Raw genomic sequence first — 22,150 nt, forward strand, 5'->3', positions numbered from 1 at the left:
AGTCACAGCGTCATTACCGATGAAATTGTTAATGTTATTAACACAGGAATCACAGACAAACCTCAGAATATGGTGTTGAAACAGATGTGATTGCACGATATCCAGATCGATTTGACCAAGGATCAATGAGAAGAAAACAAAAAAGAAAAGAAAATTCAGGATATACTCAATTTAGGAAACCATTGGTACTGATTAAACAAAACTCCAGGAATTGGAAATGAACAACTATTGCCAAAAGTGTAATGGAGAAGAAGACCCTAAGCTGAACGAACATACTTAGTACCTTGTTGGAGATATAGTTTGGGTTTTTCTAATACATACAATGTTGTATAACACGTAATTTATTCAAGAGAAGGATTTTCCAAAAGTACATATTTGGGAATATAATTCAATGGCTATTCAAATAAAAATTTCTTCAAATTTTTAACTACTAGGATTTGATAAAAATTGGATTATTGTGTTTTAGGTATATAATTGAAGCAGAAAGTTAATTTAGGTGAATTGTTTCTCCGGTAATTTGAGATTGTAACAATACATTAAATAAAACCAGTTTAATCTGCTTTAGAACTTGATATCTCCTATTTATTGAATTTTGTTTTTCTTACTGTTTCTGATAAAATAATGTTTTCACTTATAAACGGAAACTTTTTACATTGTGCTTCCCAATTATCGTATATCAATATATTCCTTTGAATAATATAACGTCGTTATATTATACAAGAACTTTGGAACTATAATATTTTGTTTTATCATTTGAATTTTATGTATAGCTCAAAAAAGTAGCTCAAAAGATAAAATTTCGTAGTGTGTTCGAAACATACTGTAACCCTATATTCTATTTTCACACCTCAGGACATCTTTAGGAATTTAAATTGCGTCGTAATAATAATTCCTTGACATTAGATTCACTATGAAGTAAAAGTATGTAAGTATGTAATATAATAATTATATATAAAGATTATAACATTAGTTTTTTGACCTCGCTATTTGATATATAGATATTGCGTTTAACCAGGAAGCGGCGCTTCTGCATAAAAATCAGGTTCTTCGTCGTCTACGTCAGCTTGGTCACCATCAAGCTGAAAAATATAAATAATAATTCATTAATATTGAATATGAGGTTCACACGAAAATTTTAAGGTTATAAACAATAATAATACACCAAAGATACTAAAATTATGGGACAAAATTATTTGAAAAACTCTTTTACATAACTTTTTTATTATAATTAAAAAAAATCCTTAAATAAAAGTATTCTCCAAAGTTCACGTTAAGAGTTTTATCAAAAAAAAAACGACCAATATAAACTACTGGATGTTGCCCGAGGCTTTACTCACGCGATTTTGTATAATTCTCAGAAATAATAACAGAAATTACTGTTGGTATCTTAGAATTTATGTCATAATACTACAACCATATATGTAATACTTCTATATGGACAGTTTTTATAAGTGGATGGTGTTCCGTCTAAGTGAAACAAACAGCGTATCGTTCTCTCTCTCCTCCAGGCGCTTCAGTTAGTTCTACGCATCTTCTGCGCTCATAAAGCATGCGCAGTATAGATAAAGTGTCTCGAACGAGGGAGAAAATGAATACTGTCGACACCGTAACGTTTTTTCCCACAAGAACTATACATATATGACTACAACTCTAAAGATCACAGCGTGACAGAAATTACATATCGCGTGGTTGTATGTCGAACGATTTGTATAATTAAATATTTTGAAGAAATTTTCAATAAGAGTCGCCTTTTTTATTATTTAGAATGCTTATCAAAATAATGTGGATATTTCACAGGTTAAAAAGTTGTATTATAATATTTAGGGATTAATCCATTTTCTGGTTAGATGTCACGTGGGGTTAGATTATTTTCATTGACCGATAACTTTCTAGTTTCTAGATTTTTATGTAGTGTCGTTTCGTTCGATTCATAAATCCTTTCCAAAAGTCGAAGTTAACCAATCCAATTACTTTTAAAAGGTATCAATTGTTAAAAGTAGTTATAAATAGTGGGTAGACAGGGTTCCTATCGTCTAATCCAAAAAAGGAGCTTATTATCTTCATAGTTAAGTATGTTGTTCTTTTATTATAGTTTAATAATGAAAAAAATTCACGTAACTCTTGCGAAGAGAAAGATTTTAGCATTAAGCAATTCGCTTCAATGTTTCAATAATTCGCGAGACGAATTTTATAACGTTCAATCTACATACGAGGTCTGGTTATTAAATAACGAGACTAACGCCTAGAGGACGACCTAGACGGGTGGGATAAAAAACGAATAGTGCGTTGGGTATCTATATATCTTGTCTATGCACGTCCCAAAACACGTTTTCTTTACTATTAAAGTATTTATGCAGTAGTGTCTTAAAACGAACGTATTTTTTTCTATAAATTTCAAATTTCTCGTTAAATTGGAAAAAACTCCGATTGAGTACTATAAATTGTTGCAAGAAGCCTATGGGGACAATTCTCTATCTCATGCGTGTGTTTTTGAGTGGTGTAAGCGCTTTAGTGATGGCCGAGAGAGCACTGAAAATGACCAGAGCCCAGGTCGCCCTGTGACCGTTTCAACTCCGGAAACAGTGACCAAAATCAACCAAATTATGCGTGCAGTTCGTCGAATGAGCATCCTGATGGTTGCCGAGGCTGTAAACGCCGATAAAGAAACGCTTAGAAAAAATTTACACGATGAATTACACACTCCTGACCAAAAGCTCTTACGTCAACGGGTCTGCTCAGATTTCCTTGAAAGGTTAGAAAAAGATCTACTTTGAAAGTCACCCGATTTGAGTCGATGGAAACGCTAAAGCAAAAAACGGCAAAGCTCCTAAAGGCTCTCACCAAAGAAGACTTCCAGCACTGCTTCGATCAATGGAAAAAAACGTATGGAAAGGTGTGAAAGATGAAAACACTTTTTCGTAACCAGTATCGTTATTTAATATCCAGACCTCGTAGACAGTAAATTTTTAGAAAGATAGTTTGAACAATTGACAATTAAAAAATCCATTTCATCAAAATATAACTTATTGGCTTTTCTCTGTATTTTTATATTATTTTGTGAATTTTTTGCTCATTAAGGTTTCTTATGAAAAAACAATAAATATTGTTTATGGAACAAAAATAAAAAAAAGTTATATGAATAGAACAAACATAAAAATTGATTTGATTAAGAATTTTGTTCATTCTAAACCAATTTTAATTGAAAAAAACATTTTTTCATCAACTGTATTCTTATACAACATAATAAATAATGAAAAAATTAAAAATCTTATCAAAAACGTGTTTTCCTTCACGCCAGATTCAGTTTTTGTTCTTTTTATGTATCTTATTTTTATATTCATGAAACATGCTTCTAATACCAACGTCTGCAATAAATTTATATAATGGGTAAAAACGATATACCAATTACGGACCTGGAAATTGTTAATCTTTCATAAAATAATCATTGTAAAATCATCATTTATTCCATTATTATATACTCATATTTTAGATTTACACTTAGAGTTTGGTTCTTATCTGATTTAAGATTTTGATTTTGGTTAGAGATTTTGATTATCATTTTCAAAATAAGATTTTATAACTTTTGTTCAGTTAATATTTTATTGTATTTTGTGTAAATAGAGTTTGTTATTTGTTTTTAAAATTATTGTTTCATAGTGAAAACACGTAATTTACCTACCTTTGGCGAACATTTTTTTACCACTGGACGTATTTTAACATGGGGCAAGTTTTGTGTCTTCTTATTCCAATACAAAGTTAGATTTTATTGCATAAAATCATGGTCATTAGGTCCTTTTTGTACAATATTTTTTAAGAGAATTCTCGAAAATATTTCACAGGTGCATTAGGTACGGATTTTTCGAGAACTTTTGAATATCCGTGAAACAATAAGTCTCTGTATGAAAAATTCGAACTGATTTTAGTCAGTTTAGGTAAGCTGTCAATCCAAAGTTAAAGGGTTGAAAATATCTTTTATTTTGACTTATTGAATTAGACTGAAAATTTTTGTGTTAACTTCCGACAACCGACATAATTGATTTTCTGTTTTGTGGCACACAAGAGACCAAGGATGGCATCGTTTACTCTCTTTTGGCCACGGATACCTTCTGAATATATTGCACAATATCCCCGTTTGTTTACGTTTCAATGAAATTTCAAATTGTTATTATTCATTTTTTTTAACATGATAATATTAAGATCGTGAAACTGCAAATACATTATTTATATTAAAACAAATAACGGCCGTTGATGCTTCTATATATTGGCGGGCCAATTATCTTTTATGTCTTTTGCACAAAATTGCTCTCTTTCATTACGCCTTAAATTTTGTAGGTCAAAGAGATACTAGAATTGTTTTAAATCAGTGTAGATAGAACATTTTTAAATAAAAACTGTTAACCAATATAAAATTTGAAAAAAAGTGCATGTGGATCAACATAATTCTCGCTTCACGAATTATACTTTAAAATTATAAAGCCTTTCTTCAACCTCAAACATATTTCAACGTCGATTACTAAACAGGAAGCACCGTGTATATAAGAATTTCTAATTTTAAATCGGGCACACTTCTAAAATCGTTGAAATAAAGAACCCGTTTTATATCGTAAATAGGTATGTGTATACGGGAATGTAACACTAGAAAAAGGAAACCATTGACAGTTAAAAAAATAAACAAAACGTCTACCAACTCCAATATTATGTTAAAATAATGGTATAGTTAATTAAAAGAAAAAATGTTAGCTCTGTTATATAAAAAGTTTTATCTGCAATCACAATTATTCAGAAACAGAATCGTCGATATAATCATTAAGGGCAAAGTTTTCTATTCTCCAACCATATAATATAATGCCCACTGATTTCAAAGGAGAAATCTTGTTCAATGTATGTCTTATAATACAATGGGAAGTTATTAATGACTAGTCTGAAATTACAAACGGTATTCGGAAACTAATGATCAAATTTTTCTATTCTCCAAATACATAAAATAATGTTAACATGAATTTGAAAAGATATTCAACTCATTTAGAAGAAATAATCTTGCTCAATGTATGCCTCATTATAATACCACTGGAAGTTATTAATGACTACTAGTCTGAAACTACAAAGGTTATTCGGAAACTAATGTCCGTTCCCTTATATTTTTTTTACAAAGCTCCCATATATGTTTAAACATTTGTTATACAATCTATGTGCCCAAGTCGTTGACATTTGCTGCTTCTGTGGATAACAAGTCTTGAACTGCTTCTTTCATCTGTCGAAGTGATTTCCGGCGAGAAATTCTTTTAGGTAGCGAAATAAGTGGAAATCAATTATGGCGCAAAGTCTGGCCTATACGGAGAGCGGTAAGTCTGTTCTAACCCAAAAGATTTGGTCAGACTTTGGGTGGGGATTGCAAAATGGGATCTGGAATTGTCATGAAGAAATAAAATAGTAGTAACAAGACCCTCATGTCTATCCCAAAATCTAGGTGTCGAGATTGTATGTTTGACCTTTAACCATTGATTAACTTTCAAAGTCTATAAGAAACCAACATTTCGTCCTCAGTGACAAACGTCTCAAAACCAATCACCTTCTTTATGATATCGATCCAAATATAAAAGTATCTTCCGTCGTTGCTTATAGACAAAGAATTATTATAACACATAGGGTCGATAAGGTACGCGCTTGTAAACCAGAAGAGCAAATTTAGTACATCACCAAACGGCAGCGCAAATTGAATATGAAAATGCTAGCCGGTTTTCCCGGACGATAAAATGGCCGTCAAATCTTTTGTAACTTGAAGTTTGAACCTCACATAAGAGCGCTGTAATAGCCTCGCAAGAAATGATCGAAAGTGCCGGTAAATTCATGTGGAAAACCCCGTGAACTACGCGCGTGAAATTTTGTTTCTAAAGTTTTGGGATCTGAACTAAGAGCGGTGTAATAGTGTAAGAAGTTTTGCAGGCTGGATGGCTCCAGTCAAAAGTCTGTTTGTGCTACCTAAAATTTAAAAACGATACGATGGAAACTCGCTAAAATATTTTTTATCGCGCGCAAAATTTTTTAACACTTACTCAATTTCCACCTATTCGAGCCGCCGTTGGCGACAAAAACGATGAAAAAATCAATTTTGATTAAAATTTTTTAAATTTTCTAGAAATAGTTGTACTTTTTTATAAAGTTGCTCAGTAATGATTAAAGATAACGATTTTTTCCTTTGCGTAGTTTTCACGTTACAAAAGGATTCACGCGCGTACCTTATGGGGTTGTCCAAAGGAATTTACCAGCACTTTCGATCACTTTTTGCGAGGGTTTTCCAGTTTGCAAAACTTCTTGCGCTCTTATAGCGCTTTTATTTGAGGTTCAAACCTCAAGTTACAAAAGGTTTGATGCGCGTACCACATAACGTTTTTCCGCCCTTTTTTTGTTCCGAGAAAACTGACCTTAAGAATTGCCGTTTGGTGATGTACTACTAAGTTTGTTCTTCCGGTTTACAAGCTGAATCGGCGCGCACCTTATCGACCCTAGTTTTTGTATCTATAGGTCTGGAACTATTATTATCTTATCTCATCAATTTCTACTATTTTCATCTTTTATTGACTTCAATTCTCTGCAGCGAATCCTCTTATTTTTTCTGATTATTTACCCTCTTCCTCATCTGTTCTTTTCAAATGATTTTCTAGACTGCATTGGGGTAATAAGATAATGCAAAACATGATTGTGCTTTCATTAAATACATAATTATTCTAATAACAATAACATTAATTTTAACAATTAATTTTCTATTCGAAGTATTGTAAACAATTAATAGTGATAAATCTTAGATTCATGGCTATTGATTGTATCAAATCTGCAAATTTTATTATTATCATCTTCTTAACTATGGGTTAATATAATGAAATTATGTTCCTAAATCTTCAAAATTAGTTTTTTTAAATAATTTTTTTTGAAAAACTAATTTTGAAACAGAAGAGACCTAAAATCAAGAACATTAAGATGCATTAATATATCAAAAGGTCTTAGAAATAAGTAATTAAAGAAGTTTAGGTAATTATACACTTTCGCGGTCACCTGGTTTTTTGGTTAGGTTAGGTTAGGTTAGGTTAGGATGGCTCTAGAAAATCGAAAAATAGATGGATTTTAATGATCTTGGTCTCAAAATGTTCCATTTTACGGCGGATTTATAAAAAAAATTAGTAGAAATAGCTGGAATGAAAATTTCTCATAGTTTTACTGTTTTAAATCGTAAAAAAAACGGTTTTGCACAATAATCCTTTACAAAAAATTATCTCATTATCAGATAAAGTTCTTATATTTTTTTTTGTATTCTACATAAATTAATAAACAATTTAAAAAAAATCCAAAAAGAATTGTTTTTTCAGTTTTTATAGCTTAAAATGAAATCGATGAAAAACAATCAATTTTTGTGAATAGTTTCGTACTATATTCTTCAATGTTAATAGTTTTTGGACCATTAAAAATCGAAAAATAGATAAATTTTATAATTTAAATAAATAAATAAATAAATAAATAAAAGTCATTTTTTTTGCATTTAAAGTCATGAAACTGTAAAAAATATTTATTTTTTTTAATTCTCGTATTTTTTTTTATAAATCCGCCGTAAAATGGAACATTTTGAGACCAAGATCATTAAAATCCATCCATTTGTCGATTTTCTAGAGCCAAAAAACCAGGTGACCGTGAAAGTGTATAATTACCGAAGTTTATATGAAATTATTGAATTCTTCAACATTGATCACTTTAACACTGGAGTGCTGGCAGCGTTCGAATTTCATATTTTCAGGAAACTTTTATTTGTACTATTTATAAATAAGTATTCTTAATTGAACATTGTTGGGTGACCTTAAATAAACACGGTTTTTATCGAATTAAGTATAATATTTTATCCCATTTCGTAACTACATTGAAACGGGTATTACATAATTCTATTTATAGTTAATACGCTAATTATCATCCTACACAGTTTTACCCATCAACTTATAGTTTACCACTAGAAATGCTATAAAATTTTATGTGGTTTTTGCCACTTGAAACTTTTTGATAAAAACCAAATATGTTGAATTTCAATTTTCTTAAATTCAATTGGGGATTAATTGTATTATAACTGTATAAAGGTAATCATTAGATAAAATATCTTTGAAATGAAATAAATTGTTCAATTTACGCTTAATTAAGAAGTTAAGGTTCAAAATCAGTTATCAAGACTCGTTCAACTTCGCACTGTTTACAATTCCGACCACTCCGTTGAATTTTTCATGTATTATTAAGGCTGCTTGACATAGTACAAGACTAAAGTAACCAACTTTTTACGCTGATTTTTTTTAGAAATTCTTTGTTTGATAACAATAAACACATTCAGACACCTGTAACTTTATGAGGCGTATGATTTGATGACATTCATTAATAAATGTTTATTTCAATCATTTATCTGAACAGGTAAATGCGGGACAGAATCTCTTGATATGGAAGCGGACAATTTACAAAGCGGGACGTACATAAAAAATCCGGGACTGTCCTGTTCAATCTGGGAGTGTTGATAAGCAAGTGCAAATTGCTTAAAACTTCTTGCAAGGTTAAATCTTGCATAATATTGTTTAATGTAACGCGACGCTCAAAATGATTCTAACTAATTGCTACAGAAACTTCTGATCGACGCATCTTTTCCCGAAATTCTAATTTCAACTATAAATCACATCACTCTAATCTTACACCACCAGATTCCAAAACGACCCAGAATTATTAATGATTTTCGTGAGAATTTGCAGTAATCTGTGTCCTCGAATATGTTTGAGAATGTGCGTGACCATTAGCAACAGTGCCTACAGCACACTGTGTCAAAATCATGTATTTATTAATCCTATATGGTCAGTTTCTAAAGTGGAAGCTGTTCCGACTAAGGAAGACAGAATGATAAAGCTTTCTCTATCCTTCGAGGTTCCAGCTCGGTTCTGCGCATTCTCAAGCATGCGCAACCTGAACGAGGTATCTGGAACGAGAGAGTATATTGTCGACACCTTAATAGTGGGACATTCCTTCTCATTTAAACTGTCCATATAGAGGTATTACATATATGATCAAAATACAATCATTATTCTTCGGATATGCTTATTATTTGCCGCTGGCAGCCATTTTGATGACTAGTGACACTTGCCTTTTGAGAATTATTATACAACAACCATTACATGTATATGTATGGTTGCCTATCTCACATACCATCTCTTTTTTTATATATTTAAAGCAATAAAAATGAAGTGCTACTGATGTTTTATCTGGATTTGAAACTATTAGCTCATAAACCGAACTGTATATATATATATATATATATATATATATATATATTTTTAATTTGTATTAGAAATAAAATAAAATAAAATCAGTATTATTTGTATTTGTTTGGAAACAATACAAACATATTTTTCATTCGAGCCATATGGCAGTTTGAGTAGTTTTTGAGTAAACTCACATTTTTATTACGTTCATATATATACGACAAAACAATTATTGTTTGAATAAAATTTATCGTAAGACAATCTCTCAAACAACTAAAGGCGGGCTCACACGGAGTCGTAAACTGGGTGAGAATACTAATATTTAGGAGATTTAGTCGTGACCAAAAATAGATCTGTCGTGATTACTTCGGCATTTTGAAGTGAACACGACCGGTTTAGTCATAAAACATCCACCAAATGTAAAGTTTCTAGCGTATATACACGTATTTGTTTCGATTTTGGTACGAGTGAAATAATAAAATATACTATAATTTATTAATTAAATAAATTAATACATTTTATGTATATATAATAATAATTAATAACATTTCCTACAAAGATTCAATTTATCGAATTGCATCGCGATGCGGAATGTTTGTGGAAATCTGAAATGTACAAAGACAGAGATGCAAGAGATGGAGCCTTAAAAAAATATGCGATGAAAAAATTATCGATGGCTTTGGTACTCGTGAAGTAGCCCAGAAGATTTAAAATATTAGATCAGCTTATTATCAAGAATTAAACAAAAAAAATAACTCTAAACCATGGTTTACAATTGTCCATTCATTTCTAAAACAAAATCCAGAAATGAATAAAACCGTATATAATCTTTATATTCACCAGTTCAATGTGACAATACATCAAAGCAATTAGAAGACAAAAATAGTTGTGTTTTAAATAACCAAATCGAAGTAAAGTTGTCAAACTTAAAAGTGTCTGGTGAAACATTCAAACTTCCATCAAAATCAAATCAGACAGCTCAATCAAAAAAGAGGCGTCAGCACCATCAAATAAGGACTTGACAAATTTTTTTTCAAAATAAAATGAAAACCATTTGAGATATTTCAAAAATTTCATTATCGGGTTGAAGTACATTCAAAACATTTATGAATGGAACTCGACTTCGCTCATATGGCCACCGCGGGCACGTTTGGAGCGGTTGGTTCGTTTGACCCAATTTTCCATGACTTGGCCACACATTTCAGCCGAAACGGCTGCTATTTCGGCATTGAGTTGGCATTGAGCTCTTTCAAGGTCGTCGGCTTTTTAGCATAGACCAATGTCTTGACGTAGCCCCAAAGAAAAAAATCGTTCATCAAACTTGTTCTTCAATAAATCGATTGTAACATGTGCTGTTTGGCTTGTGGCGCCGTCCTGTTGAAACCACATGTTATCCAAGTGCATATATTCCAATTCGGACCAAAAATAATCGATAATCATGGCGCGATAATGATCACCATTCACAGTAACGTGGCGACCACTATCGTCGACGAAAAACTAGGGCCCTATGACGCCGCCGACATGCAAACCGCACCAAACAGTTATCTTTTGTAGATGAAGTGCCGCCCAATACCGCATATTTTGTTTATTGACAAACCCATTGAGCCAGAAATGAGCTTCGTCACTGAAGAGAGAGAATGATCAATCGGCTTCAATTCTTGAGTGAGCCTGATCATATATGGGTGTAAAGTAAGATCCTTACACAAAATTCGCCATAAAGTGGACTTGGCGATGCCCAACTATTGAGAACGCCGTGGAATTGACTGATTTGAATCAATTGCTACGGACGTTTCAACGGTAGCGATATTTTCGACACTTCGACCAACCCGTAGTCTTAGTGGCACGGCAACATCACACAACGAATATGTAGACTCAAACTTTTTCACTAAACTTGTAACTGGGTCGAGAATTACGACAGAAAATCGGAGTTAACGCTCTTAAAGTAGCGGCCACCGACTCCGAATTTCTGTAGTAAATTTTCAAGATTTGCAGACGTGGTTCGTTCGTGTACTTCACCATGATGAAAAGGTTATATCTACTGAAGAAACTGACAGTGAAAGTTCGATGTTAAGTGAAAAGGTGCGTTCACAAACTAAATTCAAAACTGTCAAGTTCCTATTGGAAATCCCTTTAAATCGGAGAAGCCATTAATAAGTTAGATAGCATTCAAAAAACATTATCTTTAGAAATAGAATTTGACATTTGGTGTCAAATTTGGCCAAATAGCTAAACAACATGGAGCACTTAAACTCCAAATGCAAATACAGAACTTTGTGTCTAATGAAAGAATCCAATATGGAATGCAAAGGAACTATGATTTATCGGGAAACCATTGTGAAGCTAGTACTTCTGTATACCAAGAACCATCAATATCAACCGGAAATTACTCATAATCACATTTAATTGAACTGCAACCAAGCGCACGAGGTATGATTCAAAAATAGCTCAACCTAGTCACGAAGAGGATACTTAGGATTCTTATTTACCATCGATGTATTCTCATTAATTAATTAAAAGTTCACACACAATTTTTGCACTTTCCTGTTTAGCCATGATTAAACACAATAAAAACACAAATAAATAAAAAACGTACCATAAACAACTAGATGTTAACGGCGGTTCGTTTCTGGTCGCGACGCCTTTCAGACATTTATTTGTGTGAACTGGAGGTCGTATGTTATCGGTCGTGAAAATCAATCAGTCATGAGACATGCGCAGAACGAGTAGTATTCTCGCACAGTTTACGACTCTGTGTGTACCCGCCTTAATACAATCGAATATTCAGAGGCGTGCCCAGACTATTGCTCTGGGGGGAGGATCAGGATAAAAGTACCGGAGGGCATGAAATACCCTCCAGTGTACCGGGGGTTCATTTCTTTATGACATAGCATTTGACGTCACAATCAGATTCTAGTTATATCTTGAAAGATATAAATTGTTTGATTTATTTATAGAACATTATGATATTTTTGGCTCTGGAGGGGTCCAGTCGAGCTCTTCCCTTCGTCGACACTTCGAATATTGATTTATAAGATTTTAAAAGTATGGTTTACTTACCGCTCGAAGTTCTCTTTGAGAAAACAAACGGTTCAGTTGTGATCTTAACGGCACCAGCAGGATTAAGAAGAATGGAAACGCCAATGACGCTTTTGTTGATTTGACGATCCACAAGATTACCAAACAAACTAATTGAATCATCGTAAATAAGTGCATTTTCAACGTTCGAACCTGAAACAAATATGAATCGAGATGAAATGATGAATTCTTCGAAACATTCCCTAATTTAGAGCTTCTCAAAAATTATGATCGGTTTAACGATCTGAGTGTTGAATCATTGTTCAGAAACTGGTAGAAGTAATTTGGTCATAACCATATAATAAGGTTTTTTTAACCATAGCACGTAATTTTTTTGAACTGTAAAAATTATTTATTTCCATTATAAGGTTATCTATGGTGATTGACTGGTTTACAGTTTATATACTTATTAACTTTATGGTATAAAAATGCTTGTTATTATTAAAATTGAATGTAAGATCTATGTGAGTGGATAAATTGCTAATAACTAATAAATTTGAAATTTCTAATGGAAATCGAACGCGACATTCGGAGAATCTGATAAAATTAGTAGTCTAAGATTAGGGCAAAATAATTGATTAATCGGGTGATCAATTAATCGATATATATTTTTAAAAATAATCGGTAATCGATTAATCGATTAATCGGAAAATATCGATTAATGGATATGGACAACATCCTGTGAGAATTTGGTTTTATAAAATACAATGTTTCTTGCCTATTTCAATTCTTAAAAGTGCATAATGGTTTTGGTACTGTTTAATTGAATTTAAAAGAGAGTTTTTAAGTGGCTTTATTACAAAGTAAAAGACTGAAATAGTTAATTTTATCCTCTCGACCACAGGGTCCTGTGCTTCACCAAGTATTTTTATTGGAAACCAAAGTATTTAATATAACTGTTTCTTTGGTATTTCGAGTGTTTTTGCAAGTAGCGACGGCATTATGATCTGATAATAGTAGAGTAGAATATTTTAAAATAAAATAATAACAATTAAGTCAACTGCTAAATACAAAAATATATCACAAACACACAAAAACCAGGTTAGACAATCGACAAGGCTTTAACGTCTACATTTATTAAATAGTGTAAGGTAAAATTCATTCGTCTCGTTCAAATTTGGGAAAATCACTAGGGAAAAACTATTACAAGCATAACGCTGGAAAAGAAAATAAATATATCGGTGAATATGCTTTTCTGTAACCACTGTACACGAGCCCGAAATGTGTTTATTAATAACTATGAATATATTACTTAAAAAGCTGTTTTTTATTATGTATCACCAAAAAACACGTATCTTCGTTCAATTAATTCATTTACAACTTTTATGGGCTTCAGGTTTTTGAACAACTTATTTCCAAACTACATCATTTTAATAAATTTTTCTGAAGCCGTTCTCCTCAATACACCCCTGTTTTATCGATTGGCCCAATAAGGGCAACCTACCTAATTTGCACCCCCTAGTTTTGAAGAAACCAGCAATATCGACCTTAAAACAAAATGAATTGAGCGCATACTTTTTACTATACAACACCATCCATGAACCCCACAAACGAGACAGTTTTAGCGACACATAGTTGCCAGCTGCAAAACCGTTGCACGAAAAAGAATTGCTTATAGTATCCAAAACTTGCGATAAAATTTTTAGTAAATACTTTTGTGTGTAATATACGAATTAATCTATAATTATGTTTAAAATCTATTCCACTGTTTACAAAATAAAATCATTGTTCAAATTTGAATGTATACATTGAGTTATCATTATTTTCAAATGTTTCACATTACCAGTATTTAAAATAAGATAGTATATCATCATTATCTGGCAACCTAGCTTTTGAAGGGGACCGCGACCATACGAAAGCTAATATTACGTTTGGTCCACTGCAGTCGCTCCATAGTACGGGAGAGTAGGCGTCAAACTTTTGAATTCACTATGAACAATTTTTGAAATTTCGTTTGTTGTTAACAATTATATAACACATAATAGTTCTTTATTATAAAAGTTTTTTAAGATATTATTTTGCGGCACGCGTTTTTTAGGGCACGACGAGCGCTATAAAGCAACGAGTTTTACAAAATTGGTGGGTGGTAACACTGATAAACAAACTAGATGAACAATTGAAAGTTTAAATTTTTGTTTGTTTGACATTTAACAGTGCCAGGTTGTAATTATCAACATCAAAACTTCAAATTTTGGGTCTCGTACTGAAGCTCAGTACGACACACGTTTGCGTATCGTACTGACTATTTTATAGGTGCAAAATAGAAAATATTATTTTTAAATCAAACATTTAGGTAATAACTAGTTTAAAGTTTAATTTCGACACTATAGCGTTTTTGAGTTTTTTTGTCATAATATATAGAGCTTACTTTTTCCCTATCTCTACTTGATACATACTCAACTTCCTAAATATGGGAAAATATATATATGGATTAAAAGTAGGTTCAAAATATTTAGAAAAATTACTTACTAAAAACATGCTGTATTTAGGTTACGCGTGTTAGTAATAATAAATAAAACAAGTTGGCAACAGCCATATTTGGAAGTCGATTAGGTTGAGTTTTCACCCAGAGACACAAAATAGGACTCAAATGATCATTTTAAGCCAGAATATTTTTTGAACTATGTTAAATTTGAATGGGTTGATGGGTTATTGAGTGAGGCAACTATTCAACCCCACCTGAACCACTTTCTAATGCATTATATTAATTATGAGTACGTTTTCCCATGTCTTTCTTTCAATATTTGGTACTTTATTAATAGCAGTGTATGAGAATGAAACAATATATCTCTTTTTATTAATGGAGTCCCAATAAAGTTTTATCTTGTTGATAACGTTGACCTAAATTGACTTTGTTGATTATCTCATTGGTCAAATCGGAAACGGACGTTACGAAATAAGAATTCCACTAGAATTTATCGCCTGTCAATTGTCATACAACAGTATTTTCAAATCAATTCATGTCAACAATCATCTATTTTATAAAAATTTTAGAAAAAATTTCTAAAAAATAATAAGAAACTTCTTTGAAGATGAACAAAGAATATTGTAAGTAGTTTTAATGGGATCTCAGCCTGATATTATCAGACACAATTAAGTTGCCCTGGACCATTTGAAAGGTACTCTTTCTGGTAAATAAATTTTTTAGCAAACTTTTTCAATAGGTGAGTAAATAGAAATTTATAATATGGACCCACCATTGAACTTTTCAATTGTTTGGTTTCAATATATATTTTTAATGTGTCAAATTCCTTTCATTCATATACGTGTGTACTTTCTTCAAACAAGTATTTTATAAATTTTCTACTCATAATTATTTGCTATTTTTGATAGTTTCAAGAGGAAAGACACCTAACGAATAATGTTAATTTTGTTTCACACATTGTTGATTGTAATATTATTAGTTACTGTATTAAATAGCAAAATTTTAAAACGTTTCGTCCGTACTAATACAGTATTGCGATACCCAAGAAAGTTTTCATCGCTGGGGTTCCGTTTACCACTTCCACATCGAGTTTTATAGTCTGCTCAAGCGCATAAGGAAACGGCACATTTTAACAACGAAAAGCGAAATGGATTGAACATGATTGTACCGAACTGACCTGTTTATAAGTTGGCATTGTAATCAATTGTGAAATGAAGTAAACAAAGAAACACTGTGAAATTTTTTATTGGTAAGTTGTAAAAAATGTGTTTAATTCATTTCGATTACTCATTCATTGATATTTTCAGGGAATAATGTGTAAAATTTCGGGCGTGGCTAACCAGATAAACATTACTCATCGCCGGTAAAATTGACAGTTGAAGAAAGAAGGAACTAGTAATATAGTCATCGAGACGCCGTTTTTAGTGCGGGAACTTGTTAGTGTTTGATAAACATGATAATTTGAACGACATCGTTCAGTGTTTTTTCGCAACATGAGTGCCAATAATGTTAATGCTCAAGTCCCTACCACTCAAGCAACTGCCACAATCAAATCTAGACCAAACATAATGCCCAGTAGTTACATGTACACATCTAGTAGTGCTCTTTTGAATCGCAGTTCGGAAAATAAACCGACTCCTCCGCCTACACTTCCTAAATATACTTCGAGTTTTAACGCGGGTAGTGGTTTAACAAGAGATAGAGATAAGGACAGTACTGGTGGTTCCTATAGGCTCTCTAGTCTCGATCGAGTCGCGATGAGGCAAAAATTTATGGATCAGCAGAATACTAACACAACAACTACCACCACCACTGCAGCAACAAATGGTTCACCTCAAACTAACGGAAGTGGTGATAATATGGCATCGGCTACCACAATCCAAAGCAAACGTGAAATGTTTTTCACTTCATCAGAAAACAATTCTCATTCCATTTCAAGCACTTTGACAAAAGATTCAAACAGACTGAATAAAACTCCTTCACTGGAAAAACCGGTGGACACATCTTTAAAATCAATTTCACCAGATTCTAACAGAGATGATACAAGTAAAGAATCTACACCTGAAATTATCAAAGAACGTCCAAAGCCAAAGGAACTTGATGGTTATGTAGGTTTTGCTAACCTTCCAAATCAAGTTTATCGGAAAGCAGTTAAAAAAGGATTTGAATTTACCCTGATGGTTGTTGGTGAATCAGGTCTTGGCAAGTCAACATTAATTAATTCCATATTTTTAACTGATATTTATAATTCTGTTGATTATCCCGGTCCGACACAAAGACTTAAAAAAACAGTGGCAGTAGAAACAACAAAAGTGTTACTAAAAGAAAATGGTGTGAATCTTTTACTAACAGTAGTGGATACTCCAGGATTTGGTGATGCTGTAGATAATAGTAATTGTTGGACACCAATAATTGAATTTATAGAAAGTAAATATGAAGACTATTTGAATTCCGAAGCAAGAGTTACCAGAAAATCCATGCCTGACCAAAGGGTTCACTGCTGTTTATACTTTATTCAACCTTCAGGACATGGCCTAAAATCTCTAGATATAGAATTCATGAAAAGACTGTGTGACAAAGTCAACATAATTCCAGTTATAGCGAAAGCTGATACATTAACAGCTGATGAGTGTGCACTATTTAAAAAGCAAATTTTAAATGAAATTGCTCAGAATAAAATTAAGATATACGAATTTCCAGATACATCCGAGGAAGATGAAGAACATAAGTTGAATAAATCTTTAAAGGATAGAGTGCCATTTGCTGTAGTAGGAGCGAACACTGTAATAGAAGTAGATGGTAAAAAAATTAGAGGTCGCAAATATCCTTGGGGTGTTGCTGAAGTTGAAAATCTAGAACATTGTGATTTCATAGCCTTGAGAAATATGGTTATTCGCACACATCTACAGGATTTAAAAGATGTAACTAATAATGTTCATTATGAAAACTATAGGTGTTGTAAATTAGCAGGCTTAGGTGTAGATGGTAAACCTTCCAGAATATCCAACAAAAATCCATTGGCACAGATGGATGAAGAAAAACGTGAACATGATTTGAAAATGAAGAAAATGGAGGCTGAAATGGAACAGGTCTTTGAAATGAAAGTGCGAGAAAAGAAACAAAAACTAAAAGATAGTGAAACTGAATTGACAAGACGACATGAAGCCACTAAGAAAACTCTGGAAATGCAAGCTAAAGAACTTGAAGAAAAACGCAGACAGTTCGAAGCTGAAAAAGAAGCATGGGAAAAAGAGAATCAAGTTACCATCGAAGATTTGAGAAGAAGATCATTGGAAGGAAGCAGAGAAACTGTTGATGGGAAAAAAGAAAAGAAAAAGAAGGGACTTTTTTAACAGTGGACAACAACCTCTGGTGAAGTGTAAATATGTTTTAATAATCATATAAGTAATCGCTTGGCAAATCTGGCTTGACGTCTCTAGTGGTTAGCTGAGAAGACAAGACTTTAAAATAATATATTTCTAGATAAATATATCTTGCTGTTAAATATAGTTTGTGAAAGAATATATATTCTTCCAAAACCAGTAAATGTGTTTTATCAATTCGTAAGTACTTTTCATATATTTTTATTCCAGTTGCAACAGTAATTTAAGAAAATGAAGAATATAAACTTTTATTTACTTAAATATTTTGTTTTATACATTATGTGGTCAATAAACCCTATAAACGAGTGTCATTAGATTTATTTTTTGTAAACATATTACTAATTTAGATTAAAAATCCATTTAAATATATTGACAAAAATAAACAATTTCATATCAGTTTTATGAACATATATTTTAAGAAATTCTTACATTCAATTGAATACAAATACAAAGTTATGAAGAGTTTGATAATGAATGTCTATCCTATATTAATAAATTGAATTTTATTGTTTAGATTTCAGCTTATGCTATTGAAATAAATTCAAGGTTATGATCAGTAAAAGGTTATAAATGAATCTTGAATACTAAGTATTTAGTAAACATTTTCTAACGTTTTTCTGCTATTAAATTAATGTGTTAAATTAGAGAGTAATGATTTATTTATGAGATGTATAAAATATATTTAAAAACTATTTCTTTTGTGATTTTATAAAAATATTGTTTGTATTTTTGAAACATGAGAAAACTTCAAATTTTAAAAACTGTCAAAATCAACAGGGATTTCTGAAACAATCGTTTACCTCAATTAATCAATTCCTGTTATTATAGAGTAGCTAAAAATTGAAGTTTTATAAAAGTCCAATAAAATTTTTCTATAGAATTCCAATCAATATTTTTTTATTTGTAACTAAGTTACCTAATTGATATCATAATTTATAAAAAAATTGCTTGATATATTTGTTAATTTTAATCGATGAATTTCTGAAAACACTAGAAATAGGGTTGCCAACTTCTTTTACAAGAAATAAAGTATATTCAGGTCTATGAGAAATATTAAAACAATATTTTAGAAAAATGAACAGTTTTATTTATTTATTGTTTTCAATACATATTTTTTAAAGCTTCTTCCACAGCTTACTAATTTATATTACTCTTAACTTCATATGCCTTACTACAGTTATAATTGAAATTAAAATGAATGATAAGCTCATTTTTTATTAAATAAATAGATGTTCTATTTCTATCTTTCCCACACTTAGCATTAATTACTAAAAAAACTTTCAGTAAATACTAAGGTGGCAGGAACAGAAAGTAGATATGAGACAATTTTAGTTATGTTTTTGAATTCTTCTGAAGTGTTTACTAATAAATGGTTCCACTTTTGGCCAGTTCTCATTTCAAGAGATTCTTTGTCTTCTGATATTTTTTCATAAATTACTTTGAAATTTGTTAATTCTAAATATGAATCATCCATACCAATATTTAGTCTATACAAATTTAGATTATCTATAATTTTTTCAAATTGATCAAATGTGACCGAAGACTTCAATGACAAACATCTAAAATAGTATATTATTTACTTCTCATTTTTTGATTGTTTTATTGAAAACATTTAATATATGTCTAGCATAAAAAAGGTCACTATAAACTATAATATTTTCTACGTTATTATCCAACAATAAATTTTGTATAACCATTGGACAGTCAACATCCAAACTAACAAAGTAGTTACAAATTTGTGTCCAATTAAGTGAAATTGTATCAATTGCTGGTAGAAGAGGTAGCCAAAGAGTTTCTATGTGTTGTTTTATGTTTTACTATTACATTATTACTTAAATTCTATTAAAGTTTTTAAACAAAAAGAAGGTCCAGGTGAAAAAAAGTTATGTTTTGAGAACGTACACACTCACATGTCTGACAATGAGTGACGGTTTTGAATATTTGACATTGACAGATTCGTTTGTTGCTGCGCTGCACTGAGCAGTGACTAAATAAAAAGAAATTTGTGTGAGTGTCTAAGTGTAACACATAACAATGTGTTGGTATTTTGATGCAAATAGTATTCTATTTTTGTTCAACAGTAGAAAGTATAATTTTGTGAAGAACAGTATATTTAGCAACTCTAATTAGAAATATGTAGCAAATACAAGTTCAAAAAATAACTAACAGTTCAATAACTTTGTTCAAAATAGCTTTACAGAAGTAGATAATTACAAATTTTCAACTAAAATGTGAGTATTTACATATGGTAATCATACAGGTTCTGTTTCTTTGGAATCGATTTATTTTTTGTACTTTTAACCTTCATGATATAAGTATCAACTTTCGAACAAACTAATTTCATTGTTTGTAATTGGTATTGGTTAACTTTTATTAAATTAATGTACTACTTCTCAGGTTTTTTCTGGGCTAGGACCTTCAAAAAAATCCGCTTAGGTTATATTTGTGGTAACCAGATTTATTTTTCAGAATATTTGAGCAGGTTTATTTTGAATGTGTACAACTGAAAGTTATCCGGGATTACTTATATTACCAGTTAAAAGGTAATTCCATAATTTATTTTGAAAAATCTTAGTCCATATATAATTAGATTGAGATAATCATTACTGATATCTGAAGTTGATTTTTATAAATTAAGGTAAGAGCACCAGTGGTAGACTCGAAAAAATATTGATTTTAATTTTAGTGGTATTGACCATTGACCATATGAATCCAAAATTAGAGAATATTTTCTTGATGGGAGCAGATCAAGATTGAAAAAATACAAAAATGTGTATGTAAACAGATACATTGCTGTAACCTCTCATTAATATTACAATACTTCCATAAACATAATAAATCAAAACGGTAATTAACTAATAAAGTTTGAATCAAAGCTAACGAAAAAATTAATCTACCAACTATTGAAAATTTAAAGTGAAATTGTTTAAATAAATTAAAGGTAACTGCAACTCAGTTATGATAGACTTTTTAAAGTATGCATACAGTAAAAAATATTATTTATTATTTGTTTTTTTTTCATGTTTTAACAATTTCTATTTATCAAAAAGGAAAGTATATAAAAAATAATTTTTAACTGAAACTTTTGTATTATAATTTTTAAAAATCTATCTAGCTATAACGTTAGATTCTGATTACATAAAAAACATCTGTGCAAATATTTTTCTTAATTTATCTAACTTTAAACAGAGTTATGTTGAATAACAGCTGGCATGCTAATGAATTTCAATGGAAGAGGAAGTGTTCACATTTCAAAATAAATGAAATTGACTTTTATTCTCAATACTGGAAAATGCAAGAAAACTGCGTAGAGAGTAGAATTTTATTCTAAAATAGCAATAGTTAAGAATTTTTATGCTTATAATTGATATAAATACAAGTTCGTCTGTTATACAGTGTGTTCATAAACTAACATAACTTGTTAATATTTCGATGTATGCTAGGTTTATAAATTAAAGTTGAAAAATAAGTTTTAAATTAATTTAGGCTATTCGTTGACTACACGTAAACCAGGTAAGGTAAACCGTTACTCTAAAATAATCTATTAACATATTTTTCCAAATAGTTCAAAATTCTCAGTCAGTACCTACTGCATAATTTTAATTTTATATTAAAGTAATTGAAAAAAGTTATTCAAATTGATATTCGATTAGATAATATATAAACCTAATATAAAAAGTTGATACGGAATTACACAATAATTACTCAGTTAATCTCGATTATCAAGTTTTGTCTAGTAACCAAAATTGATCTAATATTCGTAGGGCCACTGTATTGTGCCCCTTATTCCAATCCATTCATATATGTAAATTTCATTTAAGTAATTTTGAACAGCAACACTGAAGTATGGGAATTACAATCCTGTTGGCTCCAAATATCAAAACCGTTACATTTCTTCTTGTGACTTGTCAACAGATCTGGTTCGTTGACATTGCCTTCCACAAAGAATGGTCCAATAACAGTGGTACTGATAATATCTGCTTGGGGTTGTGCAATCC

The 22,150-nt window shown here is 31.0% G+C and overlaps 2 protein-coding genes across 3 annotated transcripts in view; one reads left to right on the plus strand and one right to left on the minus strand.

Annotated features, from left to right (window-relative positions):
- Positions 1-916: 916 nt before the first annotated feature.
- The window catches only part of LOC130898029 (band 3 anion transport protein), a 207,689-nt gene continuing 186,455 nt past the window's right edge, over positions 917-22,150 (minus strand). For both annotated transcript variants that reach the window (XM_057807065.1, XM_057807064.1), the window contains 2 exons: positions 12,327-12,497; positions 917-1,079 (listed from right to left, as the gene is read on the minus strand). In XM_057807065.1, the coding sequence (XP_057663048.1) occupies positions 1,008-1,079; positions 12,327-12,497 (243 nt within the window). In that variant the 3' untranslated portion in view covers positions 917-1,007. The remainder of the gene's footprint in view (positions 1,080-12,326; positions 12,498-22,150) is intronic.
- LOC130898031 (septin-7) lies at positions 15,832-19,038 on the plus strand. Its single transcript, XM_057807067.1, has 2 exons — positions 15,832-16,018; positions 16,077-19,038. Exon 2 carries the CDS (start codon positions 16,263-16,265, stop codon positions 18,120-18,122), a length of 1,860 nt encoding a protein of 619 aa, XP_057663050.1. The 5' UTR covers positions 15,832-16,018; positions 16,077-16,262; the 3' UTR covers positions 18,123-19,038.

The sequence above is a fragment of the Diorhabda carinulata genome, chromosome 9 (assembly GCF_026250575.1).
Source record: "Diorhabda carinulata isolate Delta chromosome 9, icDioCari1.1, whole genome shotgun sequence".
NCBI lineage: Eukaryota > Metazoa > Arthropoda > Insecta > Coleoptera > Chrysomelidae > Diorhabda > Diorhabda carinulata.

What these genes read in the sequence shown, in the direction of transcription:
- LOC130898031 (XM_057807067.1), top strand. Translation starts at nt 16,263, where the DNA reads ATGAGTGCCAATAATGTTAATGCTCAAGTCCCTACCACTCAAGCAACT.